This window comes from Vanessa cardui, chromosome 20, assembly GCF_905220365.1.
Source record: "Vanessa cardui chromosome 20, ilVanCard2.1, whole genome shotgun sequence".
NCBI lineage: Eukaryota > Metazoa > Arthropoda > Insecta > Lepidoptera > Nymphalidae > Vanessa > Vanessa cardui.
Window position 1 is genome coordinate 4,512,425 of NC_061142.1, and position 19,629 is coordinate 4,532,053.

At 31.7% G+C, this 19,629-nt stretch overlaps 1 protein-coding gene across 1 annotated transcript in view; it reads right to left on the reverse strand.

The window, feature by feature from the left end:
• The window catches only part of LOC124538272 (zinc finger protein 541), a 253,550-nt gene that overhangs the window by 175,344 nt on the left and 58,577 nt on the right, over positions 1-19,629 (reverse strand). Inside the window, exon 2 of the mRNA XM_047115275.1 lies at positions 3,435-3,495. Within this exon, the coding sequence (XP_046971231.1) occupies positions 3,435-3,452 (18 nt within the window). The 5' untranslated portion in view covers positions 3,453-3,495. The remainder of the gene's footprint in view (positions 1-3,434; positions 3,496-19,629) is intronic.

Sequence of the window (19,629 nt, forward strand, 5' to 3'; positions counted from 1 at the left end):
TTGATGATAAATAAGGGAAATAAACTTTTTGAACAGGAAACTAGGACGGCACGTTTTTGGATATTTTACACGTATATTTTTGTATAACATTCGATGTCAATTTATAAAATATCCTATTTTCTTTTACGTGTAACAAACGTACGTCATGTCACAAATATGCCAGTCGTGGCATCTTTATCTTGTAATTTGTATTGCGATGCAGACATAGCCATTATATATTTCACAGATATATATAGTTACAGATATTAATACGGCATAGTCATCATAGCTCATTGTCATATTTTTATACTTTTAAAAATGGAATTTTCTACAATGAAAAGTTTTTAATGAGAAAAAAAAATGCTAAAAATTAAAAAGAAAATTGTTCACTGAGCGAGCTTTTAGAAACAGCGCCCAATCTTAATAAATGCAATCTTATCAAATGCATCAGTGGCATTATAGTGCAAAATTGTCGTTATCTATTTCCTATAAGTTATAGGCATTTATAGTCAACAAAGTTATCCATACAATTTGCCAGCAAAAATAATACTCACAAACGAAATAATGATCAAATGGCAAGTAATTAATACCTAATATTATTAAATATTCAAATGTAATACTCCCTCTGCCGATCACAGAATATCCAATAATCACTGCTACTGTATCCTGTATTAACCAGTTCAGTTGAAACACATTTTGTATTTTAGTGCTTGAAATAACGAAGCAAAATTTGTGATTATATGCAAAGCCACAGGTCATGTTAATTTTGTTGAAGTGGCCGTAGCTATGATGAACTAGCTCACATTAATACCTCGATGATTTCTACCATTAGTCAAATTGAGCCATATTTATTGGGCTATAGATCACGTGGCTTCTTGTTTGTATTTCTTATTAAGCACGTGTCTGTTTGATATCGTCATTAAGGTTTATGACTTAGAAATATTCATATGTTGGAAATCGTAATGAATTGTCTCGTATAGCTGACGTGACTTCGTGTAAGGGAATATGTGGAATTCGTATGAAGATAATGGGCAAGGAAATAAATGGGGAAGTACCGCTGAGTTTTTATGACTTAATTCTTGTTTATAATTCATCTCACGCCCGCCCTTAACGGCAAAGATCTCGGGGAAGCTTGCATATGTTAGGTAAAATTTTGCTATAGTAGAGCTTCTTGCTAGAATAACACAAAAAATATGGCCTTTCATCGGACAAAATTCAAAACAAATATGATTTAAGGCTATTTCTTGTTGTATCTTTTTTTACGAGATAGGTGGCAAACGAGCAGGAAGCTCACCTGATGGAAAGTGACTACCACCGCCCGTGGACATCTGCAACACCAGGTGCGTTGCCGGTCTTTAAGGAGTACGCTCTTTTCTTATCGGTTCGGAAAAACCGCCGGCGAAAGCTGGTTCCACAAAGTGGTTGTGCGAGGCAGAAAATGTCAAAGAAATCGCGCTGTTGTGGATTTTCGGACATTATCATCGGTATCAGTGATATTGATGTTTTATCTATTTACCGATATCGATAAATATGAGAATTTCGTATTATATTAATAAATCAAATTCCGTAAATATAATTTAATAAAAAAAATTGTTTTATTGCAATTATATAATTTTTATTTATTTAATTTTATAGATAAAACTTCAAACTTTAAAACATAAGTAAAAATATGCTAACAATCCGGTTAGGTTATATAATTAAGATCGTATTCATTTACTTAATTAAAAGTTGCAAAAAAAAATAATCGAATTTGTAATTTCATACTATTTCAGCAAAATACAAATTCGACCTTTTGAACCAAAAAATAAAACGTACCTGTGATTAATTACGTAGAAAATGTTCTGAAAAACAATTTTATCCATAGTTTCACGCCTACGCGTTTTTCAGAGTGCCTCATAATCGTTTTTCAAATTCATTTCTGGCATGTCGTTAAAAACACTAGAATTATTTGCGAAAAATAAAACTATAAATTTTGGGATAAAACATTTTTAAGTAAGACAATGTAAATTAAAATCTATTTATAAGAATAGAATTAGACAAATTTAAGAATCTGTCTTGAAAATAAAAAGAGGTTTTATTCGATGTATGTGGCAGTGGCTTTAGACAGTTTTGTAAGGTAAAAAAAAAAATAAAGTTATTAAGAACTTTTTCGTTTTTTGAATATAGTTTTATTTTTTATTTATTTAAATATTCATGGTTAATAAATAATTATATCATTGCAACGAGATCTAAAACGATTTCACTAAAAGTAGTCCGTCATTAGGTATGTATGTTCGTTTCTCTTTGCCTATAATAATATATAATAATAATTTATAATCGTTTTTTCGTATATAGTTTCACTTGATTTGCAATGATTTTATATATTACTCGTATGATAAATTGGTTATGGCATGGTATTACAAGAGGCTTAACAGATATACTGTCAATTAGGGAGTCGTAGAACGGTCGTGAGTTCGTTTTAATCACTCTATTCATAATAACCTGCCTCATTAATACTAATGGCATATTATCGACTATGGCCAAAATGTTTTGATCAGCTTTTAATAGTTTGTTTTGCTTTGTTAACCGAATGTAATTTAATTATATACTTCATTTAAAATTGTAACTTACAAATAAAATAATAATAAGTTGTAATAAAAAATGTAGCCATACAAAAATATACATATGTAATAATAAAAAGTAAGTATATATAGGAGTATAGATGTCCCACGTCTGGTCTATTACCTCCTGTATAAATGTCTTACGATAGCTCTCCTTAATTAGTAACAGTCATAAGCATAACTACAACAGAAATCTAATCCATTGAATATGTTGAATAGGACAGTAGGTATGTTGGTATTTCAAATGTTTTTCTTGTATGTAATAACCAAGGATTAATATGTTTCTTTGCTTACATACAGTTCATGATAGCAGAATAAGTAGTAGTTAATAACACACATCTCTCGACTTATTTTTAACCAGAAGCAACAACAACAACAACCTGTAAATTTCTCATTTCTGGAATCCTCTCCTTTTGAGGGAAAGGTATGCTGTTACAGTGCTGTTTGGATGAATATATATAGGGGTGGCAGAATTTTTATGAAATTAGACACATGTAGGTTTCCTCACGATGTTTTCTTTCACCGCCGTGCATGAAATGAATTATAAACACAAATTAAGCACATGAGTATTCAGTGGTGCATGCCTGGGTATGAAACCGCAATCATCGGTTGTTGGTTAGGATGCACGCGTTCTAACCATTGGGTCATCTCGGCTTGAAGAGCAAACTTAGGGTTTAAGCCATGGGAAAATAAATGGCTTTAAAATTAATTTTTAATTTCATATTTATTAAAACTATATTACATTGTAAACACTTAGTAACTCTCATTAGGGAATTGTAACGACTTAAAGCCGATTTAATTGTATTTAACGTTATAAATAATACTTTACAAAGCGAATGTGTGCTCAAAGCTTACCGAATTAACAGCCGTCATCACAACATGGACGTTGTCGCGCCGCTACGGCTACCAGTTCATTCTGAAACAAATTAACACATTACTCATATAATTACCTACATAAATGAAACCGCAAATTTACGTAACCGTACACATGTACAACTCCACCCGAATAAAAATGCCCATTGATGGAGAGTCATTAGCGTCAATCGTAAATTGAATTAGTCCAAAAGCAATATCGTAAATGCTTCTCAAAGCGGGTCGGCCTTGTTGACATCTCGGATGTGCGCTGACTCAATGCAGTCTCCGGCTACGACGCTCGCCTTACAGAACACAGTGGAAATTAATCTGCATAACACACGAATATAGCCTGTAACACGTCGCGGTAAGGCTCACAACGTTACGTCGTAAGCTGATAATAAGATACGTTGAGACAAATAGAATAGCCGCGTTCACAGTCAGTAGGGCAAACGTCCAAGTCCATTAATAAAATTGAATCAGACGAACATTCCGAGGCACAATATGTGCACGTGTGGGAATAAATAAAGACGCCGGAATGCCAGCGTACAGCGAAGCAAACGCCAGTGGTTGAATCTACTGGCATTATTACTGTCACTGGTAAGACCAAGCCAGTGACGAGGTTTTTAAACAATGGCAATATAAAACAGTCTTTCTATAATTATACAATAACTTAATCAGATTTGATGGGTAACATTATCATACGTAAATAAATTATATAATACCATACTAACGCATGTACAAACATGTTTTATTTATATGGCTGACAATAGCAGTTCCACGAATAAGATCATAAATAGGACTTTAAGATATAATTATATTTTAAGGATTGTTCGACCGTAAAGAATGTTATATATGTATGTATAATATTTGAAATTAGTTACTTTGTCAGGTATAACTATGGCACAGCCCTATTATAGTATAATTTACAACTTTTCTCTGTTCATTTCCAACTGTTTAATGTGAACAGGCAGTGTTCCATATTTCACGTTACTCTAGAAATTTAGCGCTAAATGATATTTCATTTCATAATAACTGCTTAAAAGTCTACTTTTGGAAAATCTGCTTATATTTTGATTCTTATAACTTTGTTAAAGTTCACTTATATAATTATCTTATAAAATGTATTGCAATATTGTATAGTACATATTTTATATATTTAAGATTCAATGGTGTTAGTGAGTAAATCGTAACGATGATGTACTTAGACTGAATTAGTAATATGTTGCAATAAAATTATCAATAAAAATTTTCATTAGAGACTAAAGTTTATATTAATCGATATTCACTAGCATTAACTGTTTATAGCACCACACCAAAGTGATCAAACGGAAAAATCTGTGCCAGAAATAATGACCTACTAATTCCGTAATAATTAGTTTTCACCAAAAATAATGAGCTAAAATTATCAGAACCGAATTTTGATACTGTTCCGTGAAAGGCTGCGTAAGAATTAATTGTTATCCACCTGCCGTCAAATTAGTGTTATTAATCGTGTAATCACGCCTTTGTGTTACGAATAATGATGGATTACTATTTTCATCAAAATGAGCGCAACAAATTTAAAAAACCATTTGTTACGGGACTTAAGCTTTTCCTGAACTCGTGACAGAATAATATGATGTATGGGTTTAGAAAAAGACGTTTCTTTTTCTTCCTGTCACCGGTAATGTTTTAAAATTGATCGATATTAAAATAGTTTACTTTTTTCGAGTTTCTCTTACTAATACTGTAAATGTGGAAAATTGAATTGATGTTTGTTACTGCATTACCTACGCCATATATTCTTTTAATCTCAACACCTACATTCTCCCCCAAGTGGAACTAGTTTAAATATATATACATTTGTATATGTTAAATAATTCTGCTTTTAATTATGACGATTTTTGTTTATAATTAAATATAAAAATGCATTTTTGCAACACTATCACGAATATCCCAGTAGGGCAACGATGAACTGACTGAATGATGAGTCTTTATGAACTTGTGATAATACAGAATTATTTAAAAGTAAGAGTATACTTTCTTGTAAAAACATTTATGATTTAGACATATAAATTTCCATTAGTCATATATTTCCAATTACTTGATATATGATTATCGAACTTGAGACTGAAAGCAGATCCCAATTTATAAAAAGGTAGACAAGATTCTACAACTTATAACTGTAATAATAAAATATAAGAAATGTATAAACATCTCAAAAAACAAGCTTTCACTTGTTTATTCTGTGTTAAGTAGACGAAGAACACCTATGGTCATATTAAGAATCCCTGGTACAATATTTTTCCATTGTCACCGAAGTTACAGATTATTTGTTACAAATTTAGTTCAATTGTAACATAAAATAGGTAGGAACTTATTTAATATTTTCACAAATTTTACGTTTACAAGGTATTCAATTAACTATACTCTTGTATAGACATTAGCACTGTGTATGAAATATTTCACCAATGAGTTCATGGATTGAACCCACACAAACTAACAGGTGAAGTTAAACAAATGTGTCTGCGGACTTTGCGGAGCCAAAAGATTTTCGTTGATATATTACACCCACAGTTTGACGTAGAAAACGTTACGTTGCTCGTATGATAACAAATAAAGATATTATTTTAGTATTAAATTGAAGTTCATTGCATGCTCTGAACTAAGACGAAACAGTCGCCATGTTTTCAGGGTTTATCCGGGATGTTCGAGATTGACAATGCCTTGTAAATCTTCAAGCCTTGAATGTCATTGAAATTCAAATGAAGGATTTACCTTTTGAGCTATTTGTATAATAAATGGACATGATACAGTAATGGTTAATAGAAGTAAGGATAGGTCTCGTCACACACCTATAACCTATTCCAATCGAAGTACGAATAAAGATTAAACCTTAAATTTACGTATTTTATGTGATTTATGAATAGATTAGCTATTTTGTAGACTATTAAAAGTTTGATTAAAATATCTTTACTTATAATACAGTACTATTAGACTCAACTACTTATATAAACTTAAATTTCACTTTCAAAGTTGCGGTAACAGTTTCTTCGACGATAGAAACGCATTTTTTTCGGAAATCTATAATTAAAACCATAAATGAATCAAGCTTCCCCCCCCCCCTCCCATGATATCTCGTCATTTCGCCGTCAAATGTTGTTTATTTGGTTTTTGTTCTCTTTTGTTTGGAAAAGGAGGATATCAGAGGTTTAGTTACAACGATTCTCCACTTCAAGTAGTAACAGCCTGTAAATTTCCCACTGCTGAGATAAGGCCTCCTCTTCCATTAAGGAGAGGGTTTGGAACATATTCCATCACGCTGTTCCAATGCGCGTTGGTGGAATGCACATGTGGCAGAATTTCGATGAAATTAGACAAATGCAGGTTTCCTCATGATGTTCCCCTTCACCGTCGAGCATAAGATGAATTATATACACACATTAAGCACCTATATATAGTGGTGCTTGCCTAGGTTTGAACCCGCAATCATCGGTTAAGATGCACGCGTTCTAACCACTGGGCCATCTCAGCTCTTCACGATGGTGGATAGATTTTTGATTGAAATATTTACATCCGACACATACGAGTGTTCTTTCACTGTCAAATATACATTTTTTTAATAGTGGTATTACATTTTATTAGTTTTATATGATTTATGACCTAAATGTGTTTCTATATAATGTAAACGTCTAAAGCAGCTATCAAATAGAATTCACTCTTAAATCCGTTTGAACTGATAAATAATATATTTTGTAGAAATAAATAATAAACTCTTGACTGTAAATGTAATCATACTCGAACATAGACAACATTTTATCACAAGAGAAAATTTAATCCGATAAATTGGAGCCAACCGGAGGGCACATGACAACTCATTACATTTAGTTGTAACATACCACTGAAACCTTTGAGGGATATAGTTAAAAAAGTACTATTTAAATTCGTTCAGTGATTCGTTCATATTCATTCGTTCATAAAATACGAATTCCTGAGTTCAGAAGTAACACGATAAACTCACACATTAACACACATAACAAGCTTTAACTTAATACACAATTTATATTGTACATATATCCCTTCATAAATTACAACACAAATATGCATAAAGATATTTAAATTTAAAATATGACCAACCTTAACAACTCAAATAAGAGTCGCCCGATGTCGTATGAAAAATAAAATAAAAATATTATAAAATAAAGACAAAGCGTTGAGTTTATGAAGCGCGCCCATCATTTTTATCACTTTGCTTGAAAAACTTTAATAAAATGGAGACACGACGGCGCAGGTGAGATATTACATTTTTATGTGCAGCTTGTATTTAATATTTCATTTTATAAAAAGACATATACAATACTAGATATGAACAACGAACGAATTGTATACGACCAGATTTCATTTAAAAAATTGGATATTTGAGACTTGTAGATGTACATGCAGTATGTGGAGGTATCACTGTTTATATATGTATGTTTTTTCTTTATTATTTTACAGATAGATTTAAGCCGACTGTGTAACTACATAGTTCTTTGTTATTGAAATTTAAAGAGTGCTTCTTTGCTTTAAATAAATCGACAGTACAAAAAATTAACGACACATAAAAAAACAATGTCTCGTGTTTCTAAATTGACAATTTTTTTATAATCTTTGAAATCATGCAAACAAGGCAAAGATGTCCATTGTCATATGCGTCGGAGAACACTCGAAAGAAATTGATCGATACGATGTTATCATTAATTACAGATTTAATTGAGTAAGACAAGTAAATTGAAGGTGGAGTTAATTTTGAAGGCTTATCACTAGGCGGAAGGGCTTTATATAAGACCATTTGAGTAGACACCACACATTCTGTTATTTTTACAATATTGCTGTGACCCGGTTAGAAGAATGAGTTAATATAACTAAAGGGATAAGGGATATAACATCTCAGTTTCCCAGGACATATAAAAACATGAAAATAAGTAGTAAAATAAGTATAAATCAATCACATAACTATTTACAACTTCATTTTATCATGCTTAATGTATTTACATAAAAATGTACAAATCGGACTTTACATTCAACAGTTTTATATAACAAGGATAAAAGAATAGAGTTTTTTGGGATAGGCGAACAAAATATGGGATAAGGATACTTCGTCTAGTCCACAAACACACAGAGAGTGATATCCTATCCAATTTTTATATGTGGATGGGGCATGCATGTTCAGGCCGCAAACGACATCTTTTATGAAAGACAGATTTTAATGAAACTTTCCAAACAGATAAACAAGTGTTAAAATGCGTGCACAAATCGATTGTTCAAATCCAGGCCAGCACCATGTTTATGCACCAAAGGGTAAGGAATAAGCTCAATGATTTCTCCCTTAACGCTCAGGACATCTTCGCAATGAGAAATTTGGACCCTATTTCCTTGCGAACTTTGCTTTATTCCAAAGAAAGTTCGCAAATTTATACATCTATCATAACAGCAAACAAGTACTTAATTTAATTTATAAGACATTCAGTACAAACTACTATACAAAAAAATAAATCTTTGGTTTTAGTTCATTTTCGATTACATGAACTATACATATATGTATAATGATAAAGATACAAATAAAAATTTGGAATTTGTTTGTTTTAAATTAGTATCTGTAAAAGAAATTATAAATAAATTATAATTTTTTAGTATAGAGCTGTTTGTAATGAGAGGGATGAAATCATATTACAAGAAGTATGAACAATTATTAAAAGAAAATGGTGTACTAGTTAGAGTTAAACATTAGTTTGTGAATAATGTTTTTTTATACGCGCTTATTTAAAATTTGTCAACGCTGTTTTAAATGTTGTTTATAAAAAATTGTAAAACAAAGAGAAAAAAAAAACAGGAAAAAATCAACTTTAGATATTCAGTAAAAAATTATATTTTCAGCTTTAAAAAATTCCATTCTCGCAGAGATTTTGTTTAAATGACAATAAAATAAACGATAGAAAAAGCCTGCGAACAAACCGCCGTGAGGCAAATAGCCAAACCATTAATAAAATTGAATTAGTGTCGTATTGGCCGACAATACTCGGTCACCGGACAGAGCGCTTGATAAATCTTTCAAACCGAATCAAATCAAAACATTGGCCTCCGCAACAATAGAACAATGGCCAATTTACTAACGAGTCTTTTGACTGGTTTTTGGCGCGGAAAGATGGAGTTTGTGTACTTTCATGTTTTACAACGAATATTGAAAGCCGATTGTATTTTCAATCTTTTTTCGATACAATAATCATGATATACGGATTCCTTTTGTTATTTTGAACTTATTTGTGCATCTCCAGAACCCTGAAAAAAGTAATCTTTGATGTCAACTATCAGATGCTATTGTTATTTTTTTGGTATTAGATTAGATAGGGATTAAAGTTAATAAAATCCTTTACCAAATACATCACGACAAAGAAGCAATCCACTTACTTTTTAATCTATAGGTATAAAACATTATTGTAAGCCGATAAGAGGATAATTTATAAAGCATATGGATAATATGTAACTTTATAAATTAGAAGTTGGATTTTAGCAGTTAAACAAAAGCAATGTTATAATCTGTAGGCCAACCAAAGCTTCGGTCCACCAGTAAACATCTTCCGGTTATAGAAGATCATATCTTGAAATAATGGAAGTGTCAACATCAAACATATAAATTCCAAATCCATCGGATTAAATCAACACAAACAAATAAATATTCATTATATTTCAAACTATCAAATCCAGATAGACGTTGTCCTCCTTGTAAATAAATATAATGATCCTCTTTGCAAATATATATGATAATTTAATTATTGATTAGCCAATGTAGAATTTGTTACAGTATTATAACAAATTTTATGAGAATGTATAATCTCATTCAGCATAGTTACAACGGAGTGATTAGCTAAAAAACCCTCGCAATTCAAAAATTTTAGCAAAAAATCGAAGTCTATTAATTGCCAACAGAAATACCATCAAACAATTTTGGACAAATAGTTTCATTTATGAGATTAAATTAAAAAAATATTGAAGAATTTCATTAATTCTAATAAACTCTTTGTTATATAGTATGAGTTATTCAATTTTGATTGGTTACATTATTCTATAAAATATATGTAAAAGGCCAAAGTACAACCCCGGTCAAGTATGTTGATGTGATTAATTTGTGTTCAAGCTCTCGTCTAGGAAAATATAGTGATTTAACCTGTAGGTAAATAATTTCTAAACCAGTTCTTAACAAGGTACCGAAATGAAATATTAAAAAAGAATTATCAATCACCCATAAATTTTCTTATGGTCTATCTTTCCAAAAATTAAATGAAGTAAATTTGTTTCAGTGTAAATAAAAACGCGTTTATACTGGTGTATCTTGTAATAGGAAGGTCGAGACTCGGCGCCGCGTCAACGGGAGACTGTTCGAGGTCTGTTTATTCCACAATAAAACATTGTTTTACAACCAACAGCGCCATTCTATGTTCCACAATGCGTAAACAATTTTCACTTCTTCCTCAATAAAGAAACGAGCATCGATATCATTATACTTGATTACTGATTGGCAAGAGATCGCGACGCGCCGATAAATAATAATACAGTCTTGACTTATGTCTTCCGTTTCGATCATGGTTTGTTTATTTGATCTTATGTAATTGATGTACTTCATAATTTAATTGGCTACTAACTACAATAATGGTGTTGTGATGTTTCAAATATAAACTTTACTTACAATGACACTAATTATTGTGTAAACATTCACCAATTTGGCAATACTAACCAGCTTGTAATAATTCTTAGCCCAACGGTTGAAATATGATAGCAATATTGTTGCATCCATCCATCAGACTTTAAAGGTCCACTACTAGACATATACTATAGTTAGTTGGGGTCAGACCGACCTGTGTGTTTAGGATCGTCGATCCATCCGGTCTGGAATTATCCTGTGCCCCTTTGTCAGATTCGTGTTCTTCTTTCGGAAACTATTCTGATAACAAATGAGGGCATTTGTTATCAATCCCCTAGATTGTCTACCTATCTTTTTTAGTAACAATAGCAATGCCCTAAATTAATTAAAAAATTAATAATATTCCATTCCTTCCTCGTATTTCAATAATCTTCTTTTAAGAGTAGGGACAATAATCACCAAAGATACGAGGTCAAGATCGATCCAGCGACTTTTTGCTTCGGTAGACGACGAGTAAACCATTGCGCTATTGACGTCTAAAAACTATGGACAGCTAAGCTTGCAATTTTAAGTCACGTGAAGTAAGGTATCGCAAATCACCATCCCTTAAATTTCGTTAAAAGTAAGATAGCAGCATTAAAAAGTCACTTCTTTACAAAAAATCTCCTCTGCGTGATTGAAGAAGATTTTGTGCTTACCTCACAATTATTTTAATAATTTACACATAAATATTCATATGATTTGATATTAATATAAGTAATATCTACTTCTAGATATTATAATAATTAATAAAACAGTATTGAATTACTGTGGAAATAAAAGGTGAAGGTGAACTAAATATTCTGAGAATTAAAATTGAGAACTACGTTTAGAGGTTTCTTTTTAATTCCCCGACCAGTCATGGATCATACACGTGCTGTAAAAAATATACAAACTCAATTCTTATTGTGTTATTTCTTTCAATTATTGATTGTGTTGTATATTGAATTCGTTTATATGGCTTCATTTTATTTAATTCTGACAATTATTAAATGGAAAGATGAGTACAAGAAAAATCAATATTTTTTTCCGGTTGTAATTTCATTAATATGTAAGGCGTTTTATTATTTTTTTCAAACCATTATTTGCAACATGATTGATTACATTATGCTACCCCATCACAGCATAGATTGAAACTGTATTCTACATTTGTAGCATCGCGTGTTCAGCCCAAATAAAGTTCTCTACATTAGGCACATAAAATTGCCAGACAAGGCATGTTTCGTATACGGAAAATTCAAGCTTGGATGTAAACGGTAACATACGATTTACACAGCTTATTATACTTTAGAAAGGTGTTATTTAATTTGTATTTAAATGTACATAAGTTCAAAGTGTAAATTTTTCTATTACGAGATTTGTTTTTTTTTTATGCGACACGTCAATACTTATATGGCGGTTTTATTTTTGCTTTAAATCTGTTATTCTATATTTCGGACTTAAACAAAAAGTAATATTATATTTTCAATGTAGTCTCCATACAATATTAAAACTCGATATTTTATTCCACGCCCAGTAACACGAAAATTAATTACCGAAAATACTTTATATTTACGCTACAAAAACAAACCTTCTATTTCTCTACCGTCTTCTGATAATTAAGCATGTTGAGGGGTTTCCTAAGCACCAACCTTAAGCCCCTCTGGACGTGATTCTTGCAGGTAGGGGGAGTTTTTGTGAAGCAAAGATTTCTCTAATGTCGTTCACAGACGGCTACTAAGAGTATTTCTTAGTAGTAAAGTAAAATTTCTTTTGAAGATAGTATACTTTAAGCTATTTATTCGAACAAAGAATGTCTATGAAATTATATATTTTTTAAGTCGAAATCGTTAACTAAGTCTATAAATAAAAACACTTAAATAGGTCGTTGACTCTTGGCCGTTGTTCGAATAATTATTAAAGAAATATTACTTTTAATTATAATTAGTAATCTTTGTAAAAAAATTCTATGTGTATAATATTTTTTTGTTAGTCTGTTGTGGTGTTCAGTGAAAATAATTAAATTTATTATTTTTAATAATTAGCGGTAATTAGTGCTTACATTTTAATAAGAACATCATAATAAGAAAGAACAGTCATTATTATTATGACATGTATTAAAATATATATATATTGTATAATTTTCTATAAAATACCTAGGTACATATAGACAAAATTTGGGCATTGAGTTTGGGTTCTTATTACTTTTTCCAAATATATAATTGACAATGATTCTTTGGTATACATATAAGGCGACGTACGATATAGAGTAGAACTGTTGTGTGAATATTAAAATTCATAGCACGAGCTCGTCATAATAAAAAGGATCGAAGGCTTAACGTGATCTTCTAAGTTCATTGGGGAAAATAGAAAATACGCACAATAATAGACCGAAATTCAAGCCGCAACTGTATGGTGAATACAAATGTTTGTTACGGAAGGAATACGAACTCCGTAGCAAACGTTACGTAAAAAAAACCTGCGGCGAACCGCTGTCAGTAGTGGCGAATATTATCAAATAATAATAGCTTGGTAAAACGTTCATTGTATAAGCCAAGCAGTAGAGTTTATACAGCAGGTAATTATTTTTAATTCTGCTTTGTGTAATCCTATGTTAGGTCCTTAGTGTGAATAAAATTGCCAGGCAAGCGCATGTTTCGTATACGGAAAATTCGAGTATTTATTTGGTGGTAACGCTTTGTACAAGCCCAATAGTGCCACCCACTCATAAAATATTATACCGCCAAACGGTGATATTTAATATTGTTGTGTACCGGTTTGAGCCAGTGTTACTACAGGCATTAGGGACGTAATATCTTGCATCCCAAGGTGAGTCGCGCATTAGTGACGTAAGTGATGGCTAATATTTCTCACAACGCCGCTGAACGGTAGTGACTATTTAACATTAGTTTTACTTAACATCATATATACTTCTATACTAATATTATAAAAGTGTATATTACTCTGACTGTCTTTAACGGTCAAACGTATAAACCGAATTTGACGAAATTTGGTATGAAGCAACCTTTAAATCCACGAAAGGACATACTTAAATACAGGACATAGGCTACTTTTTTATTTATTTTTTTATTTTGCCTAATACATGAAAATCAACTTCTAAATCTCGAGCGACGTCGGGGGAGAAAAATAGTTTTACACAAAATAATATTTTCTTAATAAGTAATAATCATATTAAACCTCGACAAACAATGACAGTAATACAAAAACATGATTAGCACATGAATACATGAACGTTTCGTAAGCGAATAATTTATCAAATACTTCAAATAATACAATGTTCTGAATTAAGATATAATGGCTGTCGACAACAATTGGAATCGTAATTATTTTTACAAGTCTACGTCACAGAACTGACGCGTTCTGAATTCCACGCTGTTTTTACTTAGCAACGTGTTACTGTCTATCTATTTAAAAATCCGCTTATTTCGACGTTGCTTCGTCATGAAGTCGAGAAAAAATTTCAATGGTCGACTTTAAAGCCAGTACACACTACAATTTACTTCGTACATTTTCCGCAAAGGTAACTATTATTATAGTGGATTTTTTAAATAGTTTCTTTAGAAATAAATAAATAAATAAATATAAATATGAGACAAAATCACATACATTACTCTGATCCCAATGTAAATAGCTAAAGCACTTGTGTTATGGAAATTCAGAAGTAGCGACGGTACCACAAACACCCAGACCCGAGACAACATAGAAAACTATTAATAATCTACATCGACTCAGCCGGGAATCGAACCCAGGACCTCGGAGTGGCGTACCCATGAAAACCGGTGTACACGCCACTCGACCATGGAGGTCGTCGAAAAGTATGATTTTTGTATTGATTTAGTGATGAATCCTCCTGATTGACTTTCGATCAACGAGACTAGTGAAACGTATCCGTGAAAAGTATTCTATTAATGTCCAACGTCTGGGTAGGTGCCACTCATCAGTTATTCTACCACCAAACAACAGTGCTTAGTATTGTTGTGTGCCGGTTTGAAGGGTGAGTAAGCCAGTGTAACTACAGGCACAAGGGACATATTATCTTAGTTCCCAAGGTTGGTGGCGCATTGAAGTTGTAAGGAATAGTTAATATTTCTTACAGCGTCATTGTCTACGGGTAATGGTGACCACTTACCATCAGGTGGCCCATATGTTCGTCGGCCAACCTATATCACACAAAAGTCTTTCTGTCATTTGAAATGTAATTGAGTTTGTCATGAAATTTTTTGTAGCAAATTATAATATAAGCTAGGCTTCGAATTTTCTGAGGTGAAAAATCTATTGCCCCGTTTTCGGTATAAGACCGACACGTATGTCGTAAGGACAAACGTCATGATGCTCTTTTCATCATGTAATACTTTTAGCTCCATATTGCTGTCTCTTGTTTGTGAGGAGCATAATTTGTTATATATTATTACTAGCGACGTATATATACTACAGAACTAAAAGAAACTTCCATAATTATTACTGTTTCTTTACTATATTATCCATGTGTTACATACAAAAACCTTCCTTTCCAATCAGACTATCTATTAAAAAAAACTCATCAAAATCCGTAGCATGGTTTTAAAGATCTAAGCATACAAAGGGACAGACAGCAGTAAGCCACTTTATTTTATACTATGTAATGATAATGATGAGAAAAAATATTTATTTTATGATAAATTTATTTATTGACTTTCTTTAATTACAAATGCTTTCAATCATACCCGTCATACGATGACGTCCATAAATTTTTGTATAAAAGGCGTCACTGTTGTGTGAGCTGGCTCTAAGACGGCCGTTAATGACTTAGAACATTTTGGCATTCGCGTACCTACGTATACGTTATCGCGCTATTATTCTTCTTGTAACGTTGTTTTTGTAAGATGTCGTATGGTTGAGGCGAGCCAAGAATGTAATCCGTTTAATGGGTTCGTAAGCGATGTATCACCGTATATTACGTGTAATGTATTTATAGATATACGTTTTGTTGATGGCTTTTATATTTGGTCAATTTCGAATTCTTAACTGACGACTGAATGAGCTATATGACCTGAGACTTTGGTTTCAAGTATTTATACACACACACAAGTACAATTTATATTATTATTATATCATTTATTTGTTCCTAATTTGAATATATATAAATGCTTGGTAAGGTATGCATCAACAAATATAATCTAATTTATATATTTTTTGTCTTTGTTTAATTTCACATTAATCACGTCACGCACACTACAACACCTCGCAAGAACGATGATTACTCATACTAATGTACAATGATTTTACGTGTATACATGAATGAATACATCTATAGTACATAATTACGTAAACAATCATTCTATATTATTAAATACAAACACAGCTTTTGAAAATATAAAAATAAATATCTCATAAACAGCTCGTATCAGTTTTGACCGATTTTATATTAATTCAACAGAAAATCATGGTTGATTATTAATAAGAATAATAATTTTGAAGATATTACAGAACATACACAATTTATTACCATGTAATAAATTGTGTATGTTCTGTAATATGGCGCTTTACGCAGTTAATACTTCAAAGGAAATCGTTCAAAAACTTTTAAAATATTTGTTTAATAGTACAAATATAAAATTATGCAATTTTAAGATTGCATCTTTGAGCGACTCATGAATCAGACAGGAATCCAGATACACGTGGACACAATAACGCAATATAAAACACATCTATATAATGCGCTCCTCCGAAGTAGGTCGTCCAGGAAATAGATTGCGCGTTTGTGATCTTCCGGTGATATTTTCTTGCTTTCCAAATCGTTACGATTTATTTTTCTAACATTTTGTATTTGGTGTTTTTCTTATTAAATATTTATTAGCTAAGAATATTATACGACTATCATCACAAGCACATATTTGACTTCAATCTTGAGTACGATTATGATGTTTCCGTCAAAAATTACAACTGTTTTAATTTGTATTTTAAGATACAATCTAGTATAATTAAATTGTTATTATAGTTTTATAACGTGAATTTTATATATAACTAAATATTTGTGTAATTAAACTTTTTATTACCTACAAGGCGCTATCACTTACCTAAGAAATTTTAATTTTATTTACGTTTAAAACGTAAATAAAAAGACAGCAGATATATAAAATCTATTAAAAATACATGCCTTTATTTATAGTCTATATTCATTTGGACGGAAAATATTAACTTGCAAATAAACAGGGATAGAATTGATTATAGCAGCAATACAAAATTGTTAAGTGTCGTTAATGGAAAATATCAAATTCGACTTAATTAGTCGCTGAAGCTATATAATTGCCTATCGAGCATAAAATTAACGATCTCTTAATTGTTATATTGGAGTGTTTATTAAACAACACTTCCATGGATTCGTAATTTTACGAGTTGTAATTGAATCCGGTGCATAAGTATAACATTTGGAAATAAATCAAAGGAAAACGGAACGGTGGATGTTTCAAGGGCGGATTTGATAATTTTTGACGCAAAACGTTTCAAAATTTTGTCACGTTTACACATTTTAACAACTGTACGTAATCTGTTTAATCAGCGAGTGTAAGATTCTTTATGTTTTTTAATTCCGTTATGTCATAAGAAATAACCGGGAACGGTGCCAGAAAATCAGTAATTGCATTTCACAAAGTAAATATTATACCACTTTATTTCGATGTTTTTGCGGTTAAAACAATAATTACAATACAACCAATAAAATCATTATGAAACGCTCTCTCAGTTTAAATATTAATATGTACGAGTGCTTGCGGTTTATTCTTGAGATTTAAGTTAATGAGAATTAATAATTTCATATTTTGATACTTCTTGCATATGCCTTTCTCATTTTTACGAGAACAAAATTTTAGTTTACCATCCTTGTCCTAGGCTCAGTATTACCTTCAGGGCGTCACGGTAGCATGCGCAAGCGATCCCGTGGCGCCCGCCGAAAGACGGAGAGGGTACCGCTGGTTTTTTAGTGGATAAACCCGGTGGACCTGTTTGCACTCGGCGTCCAGGAAACCGGGGAGTACCACCCCCCCCCCACTTTCCATCACGTGGAGGAAGCGCGTAAAGCGTTTTTCCAGCGAAAAAAAAGCTCAATATTACCAATATTAGAAAGCTACATGAATCCTGAACACATTACACGTAAAGAAAGTCTACTTGTGAACATATTCTCAAGGCGATAAGAATTGACTTCTGATGATTGCGTGAATTTGTGTTCTATTACACGATATAATAGATATCTAGATATAATAGATATGATTATTATTACCAAAAAACCAAACGCAACCTTTGAATATTTCATAGAAGTAAAAATAAGTAAACGATCGTCTGACATTTGTCATAACGAGCTAAAGCAAAGAAATAGGGTTAATAGCATTAGAATTCGGATTATTATTTATATTCGAAATTATATTCGAAATTAATAAGGAGGAGGAAAGGTAAACTAATATATCAACAACAACAACAGCGTGTAAATTCCCCACTACTGGGCTAAGTCTTCTCCTCCTCTTGAGGAGAAGGTTTGGAACACATGTGGCAGTACTTCTATGAAATTAGACACATGCACGTTTCCTCACGATATTTCCTTCACCACTATACAAATTAAGTACATAAATATTCAGCCTACTTGCCTGGGTTTGAACACGCGATCATCGGTTAAGATGAACGCGTTCTAACCACTGGGCCATCTCCGATCATCAATAAACTAATTACATCAAGAATTCGCAAAGTTAACAAAGCTTTCCCGAGGTATTCGTTTCTGTAATAATACTCCAAAGTTATTTTTAACTTGGTCTGCTTAAAAATTCAAAGCTTATGTCTACTTTGATAAATGAGACATATTAATACAAGATTGTATTAATGATATGAAACGTGGACTAGTATTGGCATAACCAGTATTCAAAATTGTGAAAAAGAGTTATTTCTAAACTTCTATCTCGGCATAGAATCTATTCTCTGAATAGATGGAATCTTTACATTTAATTAAACACAGTAGCATGAGGATTACTAGAAAAAAATTATTTATTCAAGTAGACTTACTACTTGAATATATAATATTTTTCTTTTTTACAAGTAGCCTACCTCTCGGTTGGTAATTGTTATATACAATGTAGCGTTATCTAAAAGGACAAAATCTAGCGCTTTAGCACAAAACTGGAACAATTCAAGATTATAACGAAGTTTGATGTAAAACACTACGGCAAGGAAAGGAAATTTCACGAGTCCCTTAGCGAGATACGGCTTAATTAAATAGAAAAACGAATTTAAGGGTGCAGCCTCAATGATAGCGGAAAAGGGCAGGTGGCATTGCTTTCGTATGTATTTTTAATGTGAAATATGACATTTGATATGACGTCGGGTAATCTAGTTATTCAAAAAAAAGTAACTTAATATTTCTACACGGGCTTCTAAATTATAAATTGTACGAACGAATTTAAAATCGCTATAAAGATTGACATATACACATTATTATTTTATATATTTACATAATTGCTTTGAATTGATATAGGTATA